The sequence below is a fragment of the Hippocampus zosterae genome, chromosome 18 (genome assembly GCF_025434085.1).
Source record: "Hippocampus zosterae strain Florida chromosome 18, ASM2543408v3, whole genome shotgun sequence".
NCBI classification, from domain to species: Eukaryota; Metazoa; Chordata; class Actinopteri; order Syngnathiformes; family Syngnathidae; genus Hippocampus; species Hippocampus zosterae.
Genome location: NC_067468.1, coordinates 6,785,676 through 6,806,129, shown reverse-complemented (window position 1 = coordinate 6,806,129; position 20,454 = coordinate 6,785,676). Strand labels below are relative to the sequence as shown.

Genomic DNA, 20,454 nt, shown 5'->3' with positions numbered 1-20,454 from the left:
AAGGTCCAGACAAGTGTGCGGCTGTACCCTTGAAAAGTTCAAATCCCGCTATTGTTAAGAAGATTGCCTTTAAATGAGTAAATCATTCTCGGGTGGCAATGAGGTCTTTCCAAACTCACTTGGCAATCCTCACTGTGCTGTCAAGATAAATAATAACACAAATATGGCAAGAATGAAGTAACAACAAAGGAATGCGTGGCCTCTAAGCTCCTCGATTCAATGCTACTAGTTCCTGCAGTCGACTGAGACCAGTGAAGTGTATTTCGAGTCTGAAATGAAAGGTTTAGCGTTGCGGTATTTAAAGTTTGAGGTTTCATTTCATGGCGATATTTTCCTGCTCAAACTAAAAGTGCTCTCAGTAGAATTTAGCATTAGATCATGCTAAACTTCAAGTACAATAGTTGATGTACACAGAATATATCATGCCAGGAGACGTGCAGAGAATATATCATGCCAGGAATTTGTTTGACCGCAAACTTCATTTTCTCCATAAGGAATCATGTAAATACGACTTGATCTGACACATAAACAGTCTGGATTGTAAATAATTAAACTACCGTAAAATGTGAGGCAAACATGACCGTTGATGGGCAAGATTTTCTTTTTTTTTTTTTGTCGTTTTTTTTTCATTGTAAGCAAAAGACGCGGTACAGAAAATGAATGTGCATTAGCTTCCTCCAGAACCTTTGTTGCGCAAAGGTACCAATTTAAAACAGCACGGCGCACCAATAACAAAAAGTATGAATACTGGAGTGCTGATCTTGTCTCGTTTTACTTATAAATTGACTTGAACGTGAACACTGGGCCTGTTTAATTCACATAATGCTAATGTAAGCTAATTCACAATGCTAATAAGGCTCATCTAAGCTAAAACACAAGTCTACAATACAACCAAATACACAAATGTGGCAAGAGGTTTAAACAGGTTTATAGTACCTTTTGTCACCAAAAAATAAATAAAAAATAAAAAATCTTGGAATTGTTTTGCTCACCACTATGTTGCTAGCATAGGTACTTGAACAAAGATGTATTTGTCATGCACACATTTCTGCAAATCCCTGAAAATTTGAGTGAAATTGGAAAAATACCCTCAGCACAGCTGCTGATCGCCTATAGCACGTGTTTCAAACTCAAGGCCCCGGGACCATACCTGGCCCGCCACATCATTTTACGTGGCCCACCAAAGCAAATTATTTGCATCTATGTCATGTTTCTTGATAAAATACCACAATTGCAAACTGTCTTCATTTTTTTTAATATTGAGATATTGCAAGCAGTTTTCTTAGCACCCCCACCCCTTTTAAAATAATCTAATAATATTTGAAAAATAAGGTATTGGCCTTTAATTTCAGACACAATTGGTTACTCATTCATTTGTTGCATCTATGCACTTGCACATCCCTTTACACACACCCGAATGTATCATATTAAAAGCAGTGGCACGTGCTTTTGGAACACGGTCCATAAACGATATGAGGCACTTTGTAAGTGACTCACAGACTTGTTTGTCTCTACAGCATTCGTTGTCAACCATTTACAGGAAAATATACAGTATGTCAATAGTGTATGGATGTGAATGTTACTAAAGTCTATACCACAACAAAATACACAAATGTGGCTACTTAGTGAACAGGAAAGCTGCAGTAAGTTGTTGTCCGAAAGCATTAACTACATTTGCTAAAAGGTTTTCGTATGAGTGGAGGAATCAGTGGAAATGTCCAATATAATTTTGCAGGAATCGCTTGAGGCAAGATTGTGTTTACGTGTGCGGCCAGAGAATTTTTATTTCCTGTGAAACATAAGCCGTTATATCGGAGCTTTTGAGTAAGATTTGCAATGTCAGGTGGCTAAGTGAGCGTGTGCTTTTGTGGAGGAGTGCAAGAGGCATTGCGGGGTAAATTAAGAGTCGGTATTCTGGATGGAGTCTGACATCTGCAGCTTGCTGATGCAAACCTCGACATCTCCTTTAAAGTTGACCTCCTTTCAGTTCTTAACAGTGTGTTACACCATGGATGGAGCACAGTTTGTTTGCTTCATTTCTTCAATTTTGAAACAGTGTGCTCATGATTCCATTGTCATCAAATTCAATAGCAATAAGAGAGAAATCCTCATCATCGGCCCGAAATTGCTTCGCACATTGTGTCCTGACTTTCTATTGACGGCTCTACCACTCGCGCTCCTATCCATATCCATATCAGTTTGATCAATCACTTTCATTGGAAAACCACACCAACCACAAAACCAAAACTGCGTTCTTTCACGTCAAAAATATCGCCTGTATTCGCAGCTCTTTCTCCTCCTCAGCTGCTGAAACATCATTTCCTGACTTTATTGCCTTTCACATCCTGTACGGCATAGGTGTCAAACTCAGATCCTGGAGGGCCGCTGCCCTGCATGTTTTCCAAGTCTCTCTGTTGCAACACACCTGATTCAAATGAACAGATTCAATGTCAGGATTCCGCATAGCTTGCTGATGATCTGATCATTTGAATCAGGTGTGTTGCAACAGGGAGACTAGGAAAACATGCAGGACAGCGGCCCTCCAGGACGTGAGTTTGACACCCCTGCTCTACGTCTTACCCACCAAAACTCTCAACAAACTTCAATACATTCAAAATTCTACTGCACCGTCCCCTCCCGCACTCCCACACCACATCCCCGCAGTCCTCCAAAACCTACACGGGATCCCCATCCAACAACGAATCCAGTTTAATTAAAATTCTTCTCATCACCTTCAAGGCCCTTCACAACCTCGCCCACTCCTACCTCACTGACCTCCTGCGCCATGACGCCCCCAACTGCAATCTTTGATTTGCCCATGCCAACCACCTCATCCCTCCTATCCAAACCAAGCACCGGACCTGAAAGGGGACAGAGCCTTCTCTATCGCCACCTACTCTCTCTGGAACACTCTTCCTCATCACCTCAGACACATTCACACACTCCCCTCTTTTAAAACAGCACTAAAAAAAACCCTGTTCAGATCTGCTTTGGACCTGTAATGACACAATCGATTGTTGAACAGAACCTCTCCATTTTGCACACTGTTGCACCCATGTCGTTTTTAATGTTGCGATTGTCATAGTTTTTGCTTTCGCCTAATTAGTTCTGTTTTTTTCTTTAACCATGTAAAGTACCTTTGAGTGTTTTTTTTTTAAAGCTACAAAAATTATGTCGCGAGGTGGTGGTGGACCCCAAAAAGCAGGCAGGAGGGAGTACCAGGATGTACTTGACAAATTGTATTCAAGCACAGAGAAAACTAAGCCCAAAACAAACAAAGTCCAGAGTATCAAACAAAAAACATGACTGAAGCTAAAACATAACAGTAACTGAATCATGACCGGAACAAACATGACAGAAGCAAACTATGACCCGCCAATGAGTGTTCAGGCGAGAGTCCTTTTATACTCGTAATTACCGAACGACCAACAGGTGTGCAGCTGCAGGGGGAGCCCTACAGTGCCACCTGTTGGTCACAAACAGAATCATGACAAGAATAACATTTAGTATAATGATCATTATGTAAGTAAGGCCATTCCAAATAAAGTTTCTCTTTCACATCTGACTTTTTCTTTACCATGGTCTTCCAGTGTCTCACCTATCATCTCCTGATGCTTTTGAAAGGTATTCATCCTTCTTTCATTCAATCATCTCTCACACAACTGTTTCCAATAGCCCCAAAGACATTCCATGAATGTCTGGGCATCAGTGTGTGTGTGTGTGTGTGTGTGTGTGTGTGTGTGTGTGTGTGTGTGTGTGTGGGTGTTTCAGATCTGAAAAAACAAAAGAAGATAGCATCATGGACAGATAAAGATCTCAAAAGAAAAAAAGAAAAAACAAAGAAGAAAGAAAAGAGTGCAGCCGCTGTGCATATGCATACATTAAAGTTCTTAGTATGATGGCTCAGGACAAGTAAAGGATTTCTAAGTAGACGAAAAAGGGCAACCCAATGCTTAGCCCATGATGGGTTGCAGAACTTGAGTCAGTGCCACTTGCCTTTGGGTGAAAGTACAGAACCTTCTCAAGCACATTCACGCCTATCGGAATTTGGTTTCTTCTGAAAAGATCCCGTGCAAGTTCTGTAAATAAGAAACACTTGAAGGGAACTTGTGCATGCTGCACACCGAACAGAACAAGCAAGGTTCAAACACAGGACCTCCTTGCTTTGATGTCACAGTGCAGTCCACTGCCACGCTTTACACAAGACTGATGTGAAAAAAAAGACAGTTTTGATTTGGTGCAATTATTATACATGAAATAGATAAGCACTTTGAAAGAATTAAATTAACTTGCATAACCACAAAACAAATTTTTTAAAATTGCTGGATGTCCAGTGGAGGGATAAAAATATTTCGCAACAACTATATTACCTTTGGTCACGCCAGCTGGTCTGGACAAAAATGCACCGCAGCGTCTCAATGTCTCCTTTTATGAATGTGTGTGTTTTTCCTTAATTTACATAATTGTTTCTCCAATGACACATGACTTAGTTCTGTGTGCAGTATGACGCAGCATTGGCGTTGGATTGGAATCAAACCGAGACCAAAGCCATCTGTCTAAATAAGTTTTGCCTCTCAGCGGCTCAAACTCTCAAAGGATACAGCACTTACCATTGGGATTTCGATTATGATATATGACTATATCATCCATCTAAAAATATATATTTTTGGATGGATGGAGAATTGGCATGGCCATACGTGGTTTTGTAATACTAACCAATAGCATATTTCACTGGGTCATAACGGTTATGCAGATTTTGTCAAAAGATCCAAACTTGTTGATGGGAAGTTTTGTGGGAGCTTAAAGGAACAGTTTGTAGAATTCAGTGACATCTAGTGGCAAAGTAATAGAATGCAAGAACCTAATTCCGAAGAATTTTTGAAGCAGAGACACCACATCTCGTGATTTGGAGGAACTATGTTCACTAAGTTTGTCTGCTGGTATCCGTAGTAGAAAGTTGGCAGGGAAACATGGCACCCTCCGAGGCGCATCCAATGTATGATAATTAGCCATTAACTCATTCACTCCCAAAGACGTTTTTAAACGTCTTTTCAGACTTGGTCTAGAATTGGCTGGTACTGAATGAGTTAATTCACCCACAATTATTCCCCCCCCCCCACCCCTATTTCCCCATATAATTGAAATTTATAGTGGATTTTAGAAAAAGATGAACAGGGAAAATTTTACACATTTCTCCACTCTGTCAATGGACAGTCAAGACTATTTGCACGTCACAAATAAATGTAAATTAGTATTGTATTGTTTTGATAAAAGGTGATAAGTATGAACACACACACACACACAAACGCGCACACATGGAAGGGAAAGAGAGAGCAGGAACAACAGAGAATTGCAGCTGAGCATCACAGTAAATTTTTTGTTGACCTTTTAAAAACCAAACATTTGTGTGACACGTCCAAAATCGTAATATTGTAGAAGACCGATATATGTATTTGTATTTCACAATGTAACAGATGTTTTTTTGTTCTATTCAAGACAAAAAAAGAAAAAAAAAGGTTTAAGGTGAAATACAGGCCATCACCGTTGTACGATTGTTATTTGAAATAGAACAATACATCACAACACAAAGATCTGAACATTTAACACAAAGGTTTGCTTGAAATTCAAAGAACTGAATTTGTCTTTGTGCTTGGGATGGGGGAACATACGGATGGCTTTCTATTTGTAATTTTAAAAAAAGCGCTGTGTATTGATCTACAACAAGATCCTCTTAAGAATTGAATGAACATGAGTACGAAAGTACATAACAACTTTAAAAGCCATCTATTGGATTTGAAATTGAGGTCAGATGTAGCGCTCATCAGCTTTGTGGATGTCTCACCCGGGTCCTTCGTGAGCGAGATTCTGGTCCCATTGTGTCTGTCGCTCATTCCATCTTCTCATTCAAAAACATGCTCACACGTCAACGCAATCGATTTGAATCCGAAACGAGCAGACCAATTCACAAAGTGCCATTTCATGGCGACTTTTCAATGAGACATAGCTCTTGCTCAAAAGGGGCCCTTACGAATTACCGAGCAGGAGGTGTGTGGCGCACGCGGCGCGAGGCTAATGGGGAGCACGTTCTGCAGCAGGGTTAAGGGTGGGGAAAAAAAATCACGAGTGCTGTTGGGCATAACCGTGGTATTGTCTCACTGGTTGGGACATTCCCATTTCATGTTATTTTTCACTGCCGGATTTATCTTATAGATGCTTTCCAAATGTAGTCTTTTGAAGCGAAGTTTGTTGACTGGCTACGCAGTGGTTCATACAGGATGATGATTTATGCCATTTTAATTCTTGGGTGGATGGCTCCCGTCATTCCACAGTCACACAAATTACAAAAAGTGGAAACGGATTCTTTAATTTGCACATTGATCTAGATTTGCACTCAGGTTTGCGGACACAACACCACCCTCTACATCGGGGGTAGAGACGTGTTGCTCCTCGAGACCCTGTTTTAGATACCTGCCTACACTAACACACCTGATCGGGTCATCAACAAGCTTTGTCGAAGCCTGAAATACCTCTGTTCATTTGAATTAGGTGTGTTGGAGTTGGGAAAGATATAAAATAGGCAGGATATGGCTCTCGAGGAACAGGAGTTCCCTACCCTACCCCAGCTTTACACAAATAAATGGATTTTGTTTGCACAACCCTAAAGTTGTTCAACCCCAAACCAAGTTCCCTCTGTCAGACCTCACAACAAATGAAATGCAACTGGCATTTCACATTGTTGAATTTTGACCTTGTGTCTTCGTCTGTATTTTTTTAATGTCCTGTGAGCTATCCAAGCCATGGTCTTTAATTGATGCCCTTAAATATATGGCTTGTCCAAGTTGTTCATACTCTGGCTGCATTGATTAGGGCTCATTCAACAAAGACTATAGGAATATCTTCAAGTCCAAATCTATGTGGGTTTTTGTTTGTATGCCCTGGCAATCAATTTGTGCGTGTATGTGTGTGTGCGCGTGTGTGTGTGTGTGTGTGTGTGTGTGTGTGTGTGTGTGTGTGTGTGTGTGTGTGTGTGTGTGTGTGTGTGTGTGTGTGTGTGTGCGTGTGTTTTCTTTAACTTTGACTGAAGCGCTCAGATGAGGGACACATTGATCAAGATGGCCCCAATTAGTCTTTGCGATTAATTGAGTGTGAGTAGATGTCCTCTGTGACACTTCCTTGATGATGCTATTGACAGGTTAATTAGTTGCCTTGGTGACTGCTTAACCACAGCTAACTGGCTGTGGCAGGGAAATAGCCTGAACAGAAATTACTTGGACAACCCCCATCTAAAGTCTTGATAGCAATAATACAATGAGGCCAACGTTTGTGTGCTTTTTGTCACCCTGTTACTCCTCAAGGGTTTGTCTTCCATCTTGTCTTGGTCCACGATGATCTGCATTTTTTTCACAGTGTGAAGAGTGTCGGACCTCAAACACTTGCGGGTAACTTGAAAACCAAAGTCAGAGCTGCAAGTTGTTCTATTGTGCTTTGGATGCCTTCTCACTCACTTTGCAAATCATATGTAATGTGAACAAAATGGAGAACAGATTGCTTCTGTTATCGGCGCACATATGACCACGGGTACTGGCCCCACATTATGAACAGCCGGACGAGCTGATGTTCCAAGAACAGCATTGAAGATTCTGCCTTGACAAATAGGGTTACAATAAAAGTGGCTGGATATCTGCCAGAGGCTGAATCGACAGAAGTGTGCTTGTTTGATCATTCGCAGGCCACCTCCGAGTTCACTGAGGACAGAAAAGAAAGCGACCGCATCATTTTTTTTTTTTTTTTATTATTACTTTTGGGGTCGGGGGGAGGGGGGGTAGTTAATCATGACTCAAGAGGCCAGAAGAGGAAATGAATTTCTCAAATGGGGGTCTATTGGTGGTGAAATGGTTCACATAGCTGAGTGTTGCGCAACAACAGTCACTCATTGTGTTATTTGACAAATTGTTGACTGGTGCTCAGTCCGGTGCAGTGGTTCTTAACCTTGTTGTAGGTACCAAACCCAACCAGTTCATATAGACATTCACTGAATTATTCATTTGTTAAAAACAAAAATATGATTTTTTTCCAAATTCTAGACATCAAAAAACGCATTTATTAAAAAAAACTGAAAAAAAGTAAATACAATTTCACGACATCAGTATGCTCTTTTTAAAAATATATATATGACGTACTATCACGACAGTTGACGACTGAGTGAACTAAATTTCCCGCAGCACTGATTGGACAAGCGATGTAATGTGATCATCTGGAGCCAGTGACGGCCTAGTGGGCGTGTCATAACTAATTGACATCTTGAGTCGGGTGTGTCTTAACCTCCATGGCAGAGGCTCCGTCGAACCCCTGAGACCGATTCATCTAACCCCTAGGGTTCGATCGAGCCCAAGTTAAGAACCACTGGTTCAGGGAAGTGTTTCCCTTTTTGCTCTTAGTCATGAAATTGAACTTTCCACTCTTTTATATCGAGTGACTGTAATTTTGCTTCATTCTAAATGAAACTGTGTCTATTATTGTAGTTTTATTTTCATTTGGGAACATATATCGGGTTCGACAGCACAGCCACTAAAATAAACTAAAAAAAAATAACCTCAACATATATTTTCTTTGTGTCTTTTTTTTATGCCATTGTTGAATGACATCTCATTAAACTGCGCAAGTGTTCATAATGTGGTGCCGATATGTGTAATCTGAAATATATATATATATATATATATATATATATATATATATATTTAAATTGATAATAGCTCTTACATCTTCCATATAGCGCAACATACTGTACTGATTGGGGCTAATGAAGCACTGAGTGTGAAATGAATTTTCTGGGTCTTAAAACAGATCAGGCGCTTTGCGGATCAATTTATAGAAGCAAATAATTATTTTCTTTCTCTGCTGTAACGGGCCAAGCACTGTATTTTATATGTAATGGAAATAACTCTGGGAAAAAAGGGCAAAGAGCCGCAGGGAGGAAGAGGGAGTGGTAGACAAGTGTGTGCTTCACTTGCTGAGAAGAAAAGAGCTTAATCTCGAGGGAGTTCAGAGTTGGCATAACATCGCTTCTTCTGGACAACCTCCTCCATTCATCTGTTACGCTTCCCACCGCGCTCTCCTTCTTTTCTTTACAGTACATCATACAATATTGCCTCCCTCCTCTCTTTTCCAACTTTTTAATACCTCTCCCCCCTCCGCTTTTCATGACTCAGTCAACGTGGCTACCCTCCTCCGCGGTTTCACCTGTGAAAATAATGGTAAATGTTTCAAGCTTTTTTTCAAAGGCGTGTACAGTTCTTGGTTGATGGAGTCGTCAACATTCATATCTGTGCTCCTTGGACAGCACGTAAGACGCTAATGCGCAGTAGCTGGACGCACTGCCGTACTCGATTTGTTCGAATCGGATGTCAAAATCGTTGGGAAATTTTCTGATCGGCTTTTTTTGAGGAAGGAAGGAATGATGATGTTGCCAAGCGCAAATTAATGTGAGCAAATGACTGGAGAGCATCCCTGTCTTCCTCGCCGCCATATGTGATTAATAATCTTTGTACTTGAGTGGAATAGTCACCGTCTGTTCTTTGTTTTTTCACCCCGCAGTTTCCCCTCGAGAGCCCATCGTCTCCTGTCGATCCAACACGTATCCCAAAGGCTTCTACTGCAGCTGGCACCAGCAGCACTCAACCTACATCCCCACTACGTTTGAAGTGGACGTTCAGTAAGTTGTTTTCACACGTACCGTATATTTTATTTATGCTTACATGTACAGCACGGGGCGGCCCGGTGAACCAGTGGTTAGCGCGATGACCTCACAGTGCAGAGGTACGGGGTTGAATTCCAGCTTCGGCCTTCCTTTTGTGGAGTTTGCATGTTCTCCCTAGGCCAGCGTGGGTTTTCTCCGGGTAGTCCGGTTTCCTTCCACATTACAAAAACATGCACGGCAGCCTGATTGAACACTTGAAATTGTCCCGAGGTGTGAGTGTGAGCATGGATGGTTGTTCGTCTCTGTGTGCCATGCGATTGTCTTGCAACCGGTTCAGGGTGTCCCCCATCCACTGCCAAAGACAGCTGGGATAGGCTCCAGCAACCCCCCCGACCCTTGTAAGGATAAAACAGATCGGAAAATGGATGGATGGATGTATGAATAGACCAAATACCCCCCTCCCCCAAAAAAAAAATACTGAAGACTCTCAAGGAGATGGTTGGAACGATGTAAATACACAAATTCGAGTACAGTGAGGGAGGGATCAAAAAGACATTTAAAGCGAAACAGGCGAAAAGGTTTCTTACCATTAAAAAAAAAAATGTTTTCACATTTTGAAAGATATTTACAACATGCTGCCGTTTCTCTTTCTGTTTATTTATTTATTTATTCTTTTTTTCTCTCGCCAGACATAACCAGCGTTCACTGGAGGTGCTAAAAGATTCCATCCATAAGAACCGCTGCCATGTGCGTTTTCCAGAGGTCTTCTCCATCTTTCCGTACAAAGTCAACGTGACTGCAATCAGCGCTTTGGGGAAAGCCTCCAGCACAATTTCTTTTGAGGAGTCCAGTATAGGTAAAGTTAATATCCTCAGTTAACTTGTTTTCTATTTTGTTCTTCTGATATGCCACCGGCTTTATTCTGTGGTATCGTTCTTATCATTGCTCATATGAACCGGATATTTAAAACATTTTGGAATTCACTTTGCTGTAAATTACCACTCCGCAAAGTAGCATTTGATGTTATTCATGACCAATGATGCTTAGTTTCCAATGTGGCACAGTCCTAGCACCCTTCCCGCAAAGAACAAAGAAACTGAAAAAACTGAGTGTCATCTCAATGAAGATGCCAACCCCTTCCCCGGCATCGAAGTATTTTTTGGCCACAGATGATTGATTTTAGTTACTCCCTGTGGAGGTTTACGGCATATACGCATCAATGATCAGATCAGCAAGACAAAGAAAATAGGAAAGAAGTGGCCAAATAAATGTCACCGAACTGAAAAGCAAATGCCGGGCTGATGTTTTTTTTCTGCTTACCAAGTCAGCAAAGTCCATATATGAGAAAATGACCCCACCATGACATGGTATCTCTTGGAAACTTTTTTCTCTCTCTCTCTCTGCTCTGTGCTTCCTATGGATAAGTTTGCAATTTTAAATTCAGGCCTGACAAAATGTGATATGTATTTGATGATCCGTTTGGAGTTTAGTAGGCTTTGTTTGCCAATACAGTAAACAGTGGGTGACTTAAACCACCGTTACAGTCATTGCACATTGGTCTTCCTCTGCCTGCTCGAACTCTGCGGGCGATGCTTGGTTTTATCCACAGTCTCCCCTTTGCAATTTATTTTCTTGCTGCCGTCAGCCTTCAATAAAATTTCTCCTTACTGTGTCATGCCAAGATTTTATTGTACTAATTTAATGGGCAATCATTGATGACATTGTGCTTTACTTGTCTAACTTCTCAGCAGCCTGCATCTGTTTAAATCTAACTTATTGGCAGTCTGTGAATGTGAATAGTTGCTCTTTGCCCTTTGATTGACTGGTGGCAAATCCAGGATATCGTCTGCCTTTTGATCAGATAAGCGGAGGCTCCGCATAACACTGAGCAAGGCAAGTGGTAGAGAAAAGGGTTGGATGGATCGTTGAAGTAGCGATGCAAATGCAGTTTATGTGTAGCAGAGGTAGTTTGCAGGTCCTGCTACCTAACTGCTGTTGAGGTTTGTATCCATTAGACCGTTACGCTAAATGAGCTAACCGCACGGCAAGCCATGTTTCTCCGTGAACTCATCTGTTGTAATCCAGTTTCCTCGACTCTCTTTTCTTCCTTCTTTCGAGCAACACGCCACACTTGCAGTTAGGTTGATGTGTTGTCCGCTGCTGTGAGTGAATTGTAGTCAAGCTACATTGCCTTTCGTGTATGAGAACACTATTTGGATACATGTGTGCATTCAGTGTTTGTGTACAAAAAAAATTAAATAAAATAAAAACCTTTTCAGTATAAGTCCATTTTGCAGCAGAGAAATCAAAAAGCTGAGGTGGGCGAAGCCAAGCACAAACACGACAAACCGAGAAGGTCAAATGTCACAAAGCACGCACGTGTCAGTAAAACATTCTCAATGCGGAAAACAAGTTTAATTGAAGCTGATATGACTCTTGCAAAAGAATGGCAAGGTTTATCAATATAAAGTTCCCGATGACACAAACGCCGGCTGCCATGTCAATACATTTATTTCAACATGTTCTCACTGGAAAATAGTAGCAATCGCACAAAAAGCGAAGCACAATGTGAGGTTTATCACTAGACTATTATCATGAGCGTCACGCTCGAAAAACTTGGCGGATAAGCCGCCATAAAAGAAAAAATTGCAAACTCCCAAGTCCTCCCCAAGCAATAGGGCATATTATTTCTATGGTCAGCAGTATGGCACTAATGTAGAAACCTCCACAATAGCAGAAGAATCTTCAAAACATGCCGCACTGCCTAATTTGATTCGATTAATCCACATCCTCGTCGGTGCAAAGCCTTGCCCACTTATCCAGATGTACGCCAAAACGCAATGGGTTCTTGAAAAGTTCATAAAAATGATTGCTCTTCGCCGAACTTGGTGGCACTCTGAATTCAGAAGTCTGTGTAAATGTACAAGACAGGCACACCACAAAAGCAGCATTGTTAAAGCGTTTCGGAGACTGGCTAGGAGGCAATGAAGAGGAAATGTGTTCACGTTAAGGAAGGAATGAGCTCCACTTAAATAGATAAAGGAAGTGCTTCTGGCGGTCCTCAATTCTGCTGTAACCCTTCAAGTGAGACATTTGTGTGTATGCTGTATAAAACACACACGCTTTCTCTGTGTGTGTGCGTGTGTGTGTGTGTGTGTGTGTGTGTGTTATTTTTTAAATAAATTGAGCCAGTGACATGCTCTGCCAAATCCCAGGCACAGGATTGATGAAAATGCTAATGCTAGCCGGATTAGCGCTTTGACTGTGGATACTCCCCTTAACTATTGGTCGATATGAAAATCGTGCAGTGCTCCTTTCTTTGCAGTCTTTACACTCCCCGTCATGCTTCTCTTCTTTTCACTTTCTTCCTATCTTTTCATTTTCATCCCTTCTGTTTGCATGTCGATGTCTGAAGCTTTTAGTTTAGCCCCCCCCCCCCCCCCTACCGTCCCACTTGGTCAAACTGCTCTCTCAGCCCCTATATTGTTTTTAGAAAAAAGTCTAATTTAGCAATTTAACTTGTGAGTCACATTAATTTTACGGGAAAACGAGGCAGATCATAAATAAATAATACAATTTCATGCTTTCTGGCGCACTTCTTAATTCTGAGTGGAAGTACGACCACTCATGACTGTCCTTGTTCATTCGAATATTGCTGGAATAAAATTAGATGAGATGTGAGCACCGTGTGTGTGTGTGTGTGTTGAATTGTCCTCAGTGTGCATTCTGTGATGATAAAAACAGAAACCGTTGAGGAAGTTTCATCTCTGAAATAAATCAAGGCTTCTACAGTTGAAGCGTTTTTACTGATGGCAAATAACTTCACAAAGTCAGTCAGGAACCTGTCCTGACGCGTCTTTGTGATTGTGAAAAAAATAATAATAATCAATGCGACAACAATGTAATTCGGGATTGGGTGATAATGTGGAAGTATGGATAAGATGGAGTTTTGTTGTTGTTTTTTTGTTAATGTTTGTGACATGACGAGGAAAATGTGGCGTGTGCGCCGACTGCTCTTTTAGCGCACTTGAGATAACCAATGATGAAAATGAACAGAACATGAGCTAAGAACCAGATCTAGCTCATCAGTCAGTCATCGGCAGAAAGAAGCGGACGAGTCGCAAGCTACTCTGTGGCGGTTGAGAGTGGATGAGATCAGTAACTGATGGCAGTGCATCATAGCACAGCGGGCGGCAAAGCACCACCTGCTATGTTATGCGGCTTCCAGTGGACAGAAGGATAACCTCTAACAGCTGTCCACAGTCTGGTAACCACCTCCCCTCATTGCATAAGTCAAAAGTCTGATATCATGAAACAACCTCTGTGTTCAGTGAAATAGGGTGGGATTTTTTGACCAATAGTTTTGGACCAATTTACAATTTAGGTGCCAAGGATTAAGATCACAGGTGACCTTTGGCAATTATTGCAAACAAGTCTATCTTCACAGGTTTCTTGTTTACCTGGAGGTTCCCGAGTGAGTGTAGTAGGAGAACAGACAGTTGACTTGAAATGTCGAGATATCCGTGGCTAGCTACTATCACATAGCCAGCATTACTTTCAGTCGTCCATGTGCACGTCAAAATCATGCACATTTTAATGCAATACGTGTCTAGTTTTTGTCGTTTAAATTCTGCATTTTGCTCTTGGCAAACACGGATTTTGCTTTTGGAACCTATCCTGATAGTCACGGAAAAGCTTTTCACAGTTTTCTTGATTGTGGCTTAAAAACAAAAAAACGTAAGTCTTATTTATTTATTTTTTTCATGACAAAATGATGCCTACATCAGGAATCTGTTGAAGTGAGAGCTACTTGTTGGATATGGATCAATTTTACAATGAATTAAGAGTTTTATGTCTAAACAAGTCACCTAAAATATTGTTGATACTCGTATTTTCAGCAGGCTAGATCGCTGTAATGTTGTCTTTAAAAAAAATAATCATAATAAAAATCAATCACGCAGCTGTAGCTGATCCAAAATGTGACCACCAGAGTCCTTATAAACACCAGGACACTGGGCGGCATCACACCTGTCCTCACGTCCATACGCTGGCTTCCTGTAAGTCAAAGAATAGGTTTTCAAATCTTCCCGGATCATTCTCTCAATGGTCTTGGAGCAAAATAAACGTATAACGTACTCGTGCCCTACGAGGCATCCAGATCCCTATGGTCTTCTGTGATAGGTCTCTTGTGGTTTCCCAGAACCTAATAAAGTGAAGCAGTGTGATGTATATCACTTTGAATTGACTTGTACATGAAATGTGCTGTACAAATAAAATTGTCTTACCTTGCCTCTCAAGTTGAAGGCATTAAGAGGAAGATAAATGGGGGAATAATGCACGTTGGAAGGTAAGACTACAGGGAAATGACTAATGCCCACGTGTTACCATCTGGAAACAGCACAGGTCAGATTCTTTCCTGCGTAATGTGGTGTTTTGATTTTTGAGCGTTTTTTTTGTTCCCCACCTCGGTTTCCTGGCGGGACAAACTCACCACAGCCAAGGTCTACTTTCTCCCGGCTGCAAGTGAGAATGAAGTGTGTGAATGAATAGACTGAGGCTAATTATCTTTGGCAAAGAGCAACACGGCAAAGCGTCAGCAAGCACCCTAGTTTCTGCCGGGTAAAATGACAAATGTTGTCAGCGGCAGCTCACGGAGCTAATTGGTGCAAATTCTTTGCGAGACTTGATGACAGGCTGACGTTTTGTTGAAGTACACTTTTGGTTCTACTCAGACAAAGTAATCACGACTCATTTGGCTTCCATGCTGTGCAATGATCCATGTACCGTATGGACTAATGTATTGGGGCAACGGATAACTGCTTTTACGGTATGGTTAAAAATAGATCTGAAAAAAATTTTGCCTCGAAGAAATACGTATCTGCTGAGTGGAGTTGGAAAATAATGCTGCCTTGATTGGGAAAAAAAAATGCATTATTGCACTTGTGGTCCGCACGGTGCCAAGTGTACGACTGCATTGCAAGTGCTCCCAGACAAAGGTGATCCTCATGAAGTGTCTAGTGAGTGGACTTATGTAATAACATCATATCGAAAAAGGAAAAAGACTTTGCAGACATAAGATCTTGAGTCATAGTTGCCATTTGGCACAGTCTGAAGTATTGTTCATCATTTTAAAATGTTAAAAGTGGAAGGGGGCCGAGAGTTTTTTATTCTTGGCAATGCACATCGGCCTAAATTTATGATTTCGGAATAAATGATTGCACAGAGTCGCCTGCCTCTACATAAACATTAAAAACTTTGTTTTTCCTCCTGAGAAAAATTTTGCTCCCATTAATCTGCTGGTGTGCTTATTATTATTATTATTATTTTTTTAACACTTTGAGCGAGTGTTAGCTCTCGAAACAAGCTAATGAAAACGAATACACAGCAACTGTAACGTGAATCCCATTCAAACAAACCGAAGCGAACCTCATAACATTTGCGCCGCACATTAAGCAGAGCTTTGTTTACAATATGACAATCGCGTTTTTCTTTGGTTTGGCGATCGCCTCATTAAGCTTCGCCCGCCGCTGCTCTCTGTGATAAATCCACGAGCGCTTTGCTTGTTCTGCTTGGCAAGGCTCCAGCTTATCATGCTTCCCCATTTCCCCTTTGCTCATTACTAATGCAATGGCCGGCTTCTGTGCGATGTTTCAGACCAGATGAATGGTCACTGGGGCCATCGATCGTACTAGATTCCCTTCTCTGAATGGCACATGTTTTCATATCTTTGATGAACCGCTGGATGAATCTCATGTGAACAAAACAGCTTGTGTGCTGTTCATCATTCTTCCTTCTACGGTACTTTTACTGATGGAAGGTCACGATGAGATTAACCATCCCGTGATGCCTTTCTGCGTTTATCTGATCAAATCCATCTTTATCGTGTTCAAGCAGTTCGGTCAGAGTAGCCAGTGTACATGTCTAGCTCATGTTTATTTCAGACGATATGCATGCCTTATCTTGTGCTGCTATCATTGTACGTGAATGCTGCTATCCGTATCCTGTATCTTTTGTGCGCCGGATATGGAGAAAGTTTCCCTGACTTATCTGCTCACTAATGGGGGTGATCGAACAAAGAAAAAGGTTATTCGGTATCTTTCAATGGAATTCTCTCTCGAGGACGCGGATTCAGAATACAGGACTAACGCGTACCTTTTCTACAGGGACTTTCAGCTTTCATCCGTTCCTCATCTTCAGACTCCTGAGCGGTTTCCGGCCTCAGCCATTGTTGTCACTCATCTCTTACCAGACAGGTTTCAAGTCATTTTACCGGTGATTTTGGCTTATGTCCAAAGCAGCTACGATGTTCATAGTCACCCATCTAATCATCACGATTTGCTGATTTTAGGACGAAGGACTAAATTTGGTTAATCTTTTGGGGGTTTTTTTCTACCAGGCGTGCATTGCCTTGTCACTTTATATAAAACGTCACGTTTGTTCAACCAATAACATGGATTTATTTAAGGTGAGCAAGCCATTTTCAAAATTTAAGATTAGTGAATAATTTGTATAAATAACACCCATACATGTGAACTGACCATTAGTAAATTAAATTTGGGGGAAAATATTTAACGGAGCAAATTGTGACATAGAGGGTTTCGGCCCAACGCCAGAAATATGTTGGTTGATACCAACTTAAAATTCCCCAAAAGTCTTCCTCAAACTTTTCTGTTTTTTTTTTATCGATTATTGGTTTTGAATTTGGTTTTGCTGGCCTGCCACATTTGGTCATTGCTCTCCATTCAGATTGATTTCACCCCAGGAGCTGCTAATTCCAAAGAATACCGACTTCATTCCAAGGTTCAATGAGAGGCCGATGCTCTTGTGAGCAATTCACATGTGAGACTTTGGTTCATTCTTATTTTCTTTTCCCCCCCTTCCCAGTCAAACCAGACCCCCCCGAGCGCGTGACGGCAACTCCGATCCGTTACAATGCACGTAGGCTGGAGGTATCCTGGCAGAGTCCTGCGACCTGGCCCGACATCGATAACTTCCCCCTGAAGTATTTCCTTCGATACCGCCCTCTCATCAAGGAGCAGTGGCAGCATGTAAGTAGCATCCTGTGGAGAACACGTTTATATAAGACTGCATTGTTAGACTGGATATACACTCGGGCCCCACCGGTGTGGATTTTTTTTGAGGCAGATGCCAATTCCGATATTTGGCTGAGAATTTTTCGTAGTTTCATTTCAGTACAGTAATAGTTAAGTCACGTTTTTACGCCTCTCGAGTTGAAAGGACGCCTCTCAAGTTGAATGGAAGGAGCATAGCACCATCTTGTGGAGGCATTGTAGATTGCGCCTTATAATGCGATGCGTTCAATGTATGAAAAAAAATTTGCAAATTAGCCATTCATTGAAGACGTGCCTCATAATCCAGTGCACCTTTTAGTGCGGAAATTACGGTCACAAAAACTCCAATCGGAATTTCTTTTTTGATCTGACATGGACATTACTTCGAAATTGGGTACTTAAGATCTGCCTTGTAAATCAAGCTCTTCTCAGCTACATACAGTTGATAGAAGGTTATCGTTATCATTCAGTCGTCTATGGTTTTATCAAAATCTCATTCCTATCAAAATCAAAACGTCTGAGGATATTTTGAACAGTAGACTCAACAAGCCCTTTTTGAAGCTAGTTTTAAGTGCTTTCGTCTATCCGCCCAGATTACAACTTGGTTGCATGTGACTGTCTTGAACTTCTTTTGCACCGGGGCTCTTTTCCCTGAGGCCTGCGTATAGTAAAAGCATATGTGCCCATTCAAGATAAAAGTTCTGTCAGCCGTGGTCTAATATTGCAGTGCTATTATCGTGCATGTCATTGGTTTGCACAGGTGTTATTTTAAGGACTTGGGTTACAGGCGCTCACACATACACACGTGTATCAATGAAAGGCCGAATAACATTTTCTTTCGCTCTGTCTTTCCTGCACACTTTCAGTCCCCCCGCAGGTAGCTTTCGACACTTACTACCTCTGACCTGACAGCAGTCATATTCCCCATCTCGAGTATTTCCAAGCAGTCGCATCTTGTCTCGCTCTTCCTCAAGCTCATTTTGATTGCAACAGGAGATGGGAAAAATTTGCCCTGTGTGCTTCAGCACTTGAGTACATTTCTACATCTTTAATATAGAAGTTGTTATTGTTAAAAAAATGACAATACCATACCCATCAGCTCAAGGTTTCCGGATTCAACCCACAATGGGTTGTTCTGGACGTGACGAATGATGGTTGTGGTATCTGCTTTATCAGACTTTCAGAATGCTATGTCCTACCTCTCACAATCCCTTGCAAGCATCCATTGATATGATGGGGGGGGATTCAACCCGAAAAAAAAAAAATATATTTGTGGCAACAAATTGATGATTAAACCTGACACACCCACTCAACCACCACTAAAGAACTGATATTAATAATAATAATACATTTTATTTATAAGATGCACAACATGAAACATTCCAAAACCAGAGTCAATGTCAATGTCAGAGTGATTGGTTTAACGGAACATGATTTAAAAATTGCCTCAATGCAGTCAATGACAGCTGGAAACTAATGACTCTTTGTCTTCCATGGTCATTTTGGACAGAAGTTTGACTTTTCAGAGCACTTAGAGCCAGAAAATATGGTGACTGTCTAGACTTTTATTAGGTGTTGGATATATTCTTTCAGCCTTGCGGGAAACACAGTCTGTTTGAGAGAGAGATGATTAATCGTTATTTGTATAATTTGCGAATGGAACCAGATTAATTTCCCATTAACGGTAGAAAGGATTTCATTATTTGTGGTGGTCGAATTGTGGACGCACGGCAGGTATCAGATCACACAGCTCACACGAGTTTTTGATTCAAAATAAATTGAAAGTAGCACTTGTGGTAGATGTTAATTTGATTGCCAGGTTCCGGCATGAATGTGGTTACTCATCTTGCGAATCAAGTGTTGTGTGCAAGCCAATTAGAGATTTGTAGGCACCACTTACACCTTGCGTGACAGACAGCTGGGTGAGAATGACTTTCCCGCACAACATCTTCAAATGTGTTTGATGGTTGGGAATGTGATGAAGCTGAAAAGCTTGCATCCGATCTCCTCCACGTGAGCATCGTGACAGATATGGTTTCTCTCGGAAGGAGAAAATGGATTGAAAAAGAGTACTTGCAGGAACGATCAACATTATCAGAGTGTTTGACTGATTCATATGCAGGTGTAAGAGATGACTGAGCAATGCCAAATTAAAATAAGCACTTATTAAATTTAGAAATGGGTGGCGGGGGATAAAAAAAAATTAAATGGGGTTACTTGAAGAATAAAAGTGAAATAGAAATATGACAGAAACGATAGAACTATGCGCAAAGGGAAGATAGTGATAAAATATGTTGAGGAACGGGAGCCAAAAATAAATAGCACGAGAGGCCACTTTGAAAGGGCAGTTTTAGAGGCCATCAGTCAGAAAGGTGTTTCACATTATGGGGTGATAAATGAAGACATCCAGTGAAGAGCAATGGAATGGCATTTGGGGATATTTTAATCTCAAGACCAAGACTTTCGATAAAGGATGAAACCCATTTTGAGGCAATCATCTTAACAATGTGCTCTTAGAATAATTCAGGAGAAAATTGTAAACTATGAGAAGCTCTGTGTTGTATTTTATTTGAATAGAACACATGTACTGGTGGCACGGCGGTCGACCAGTTAAACATAGGTGTCAAACTCAGGTCCTGGAGGGCCGCTGTTCTGCATGTTTTCCAAGTCTCCCTGTTTCAACAC

At 41.2% G+C, this 20,454-nt stretch overlaps 1 protein-coding gene across 2 annotated transcripts in view; it reads left to right on the top strand.

Annotated features, from left to right (window-relative positions):
- Positions 1-20,454, top strand: part of cntfr (ciliary neurotrophic factor receptor) — a 184,445-nt gene that overhangs the window by 141,975 nt on the left and 22,016 nt on the right. For both annotated transcript variants that reach the window (XM_052050301.1, XM_052050302.1), the window contains exons 5-7: positions 9,595-9,712; positions 10,387-10,553; positions 17,582-17,745. In XM_052050301.1, the coding sequence (XP_051906261.1) occupies positions 9,595-9,712; positions 10,387-10,553; positions 17,582-17,745 (449 nt within the window). The remainder of the gene's footprint in view (positions 1-9,594; positions 9,713-10,386; positions 10,554-17,581; positions 17,746-20,454) is intronic.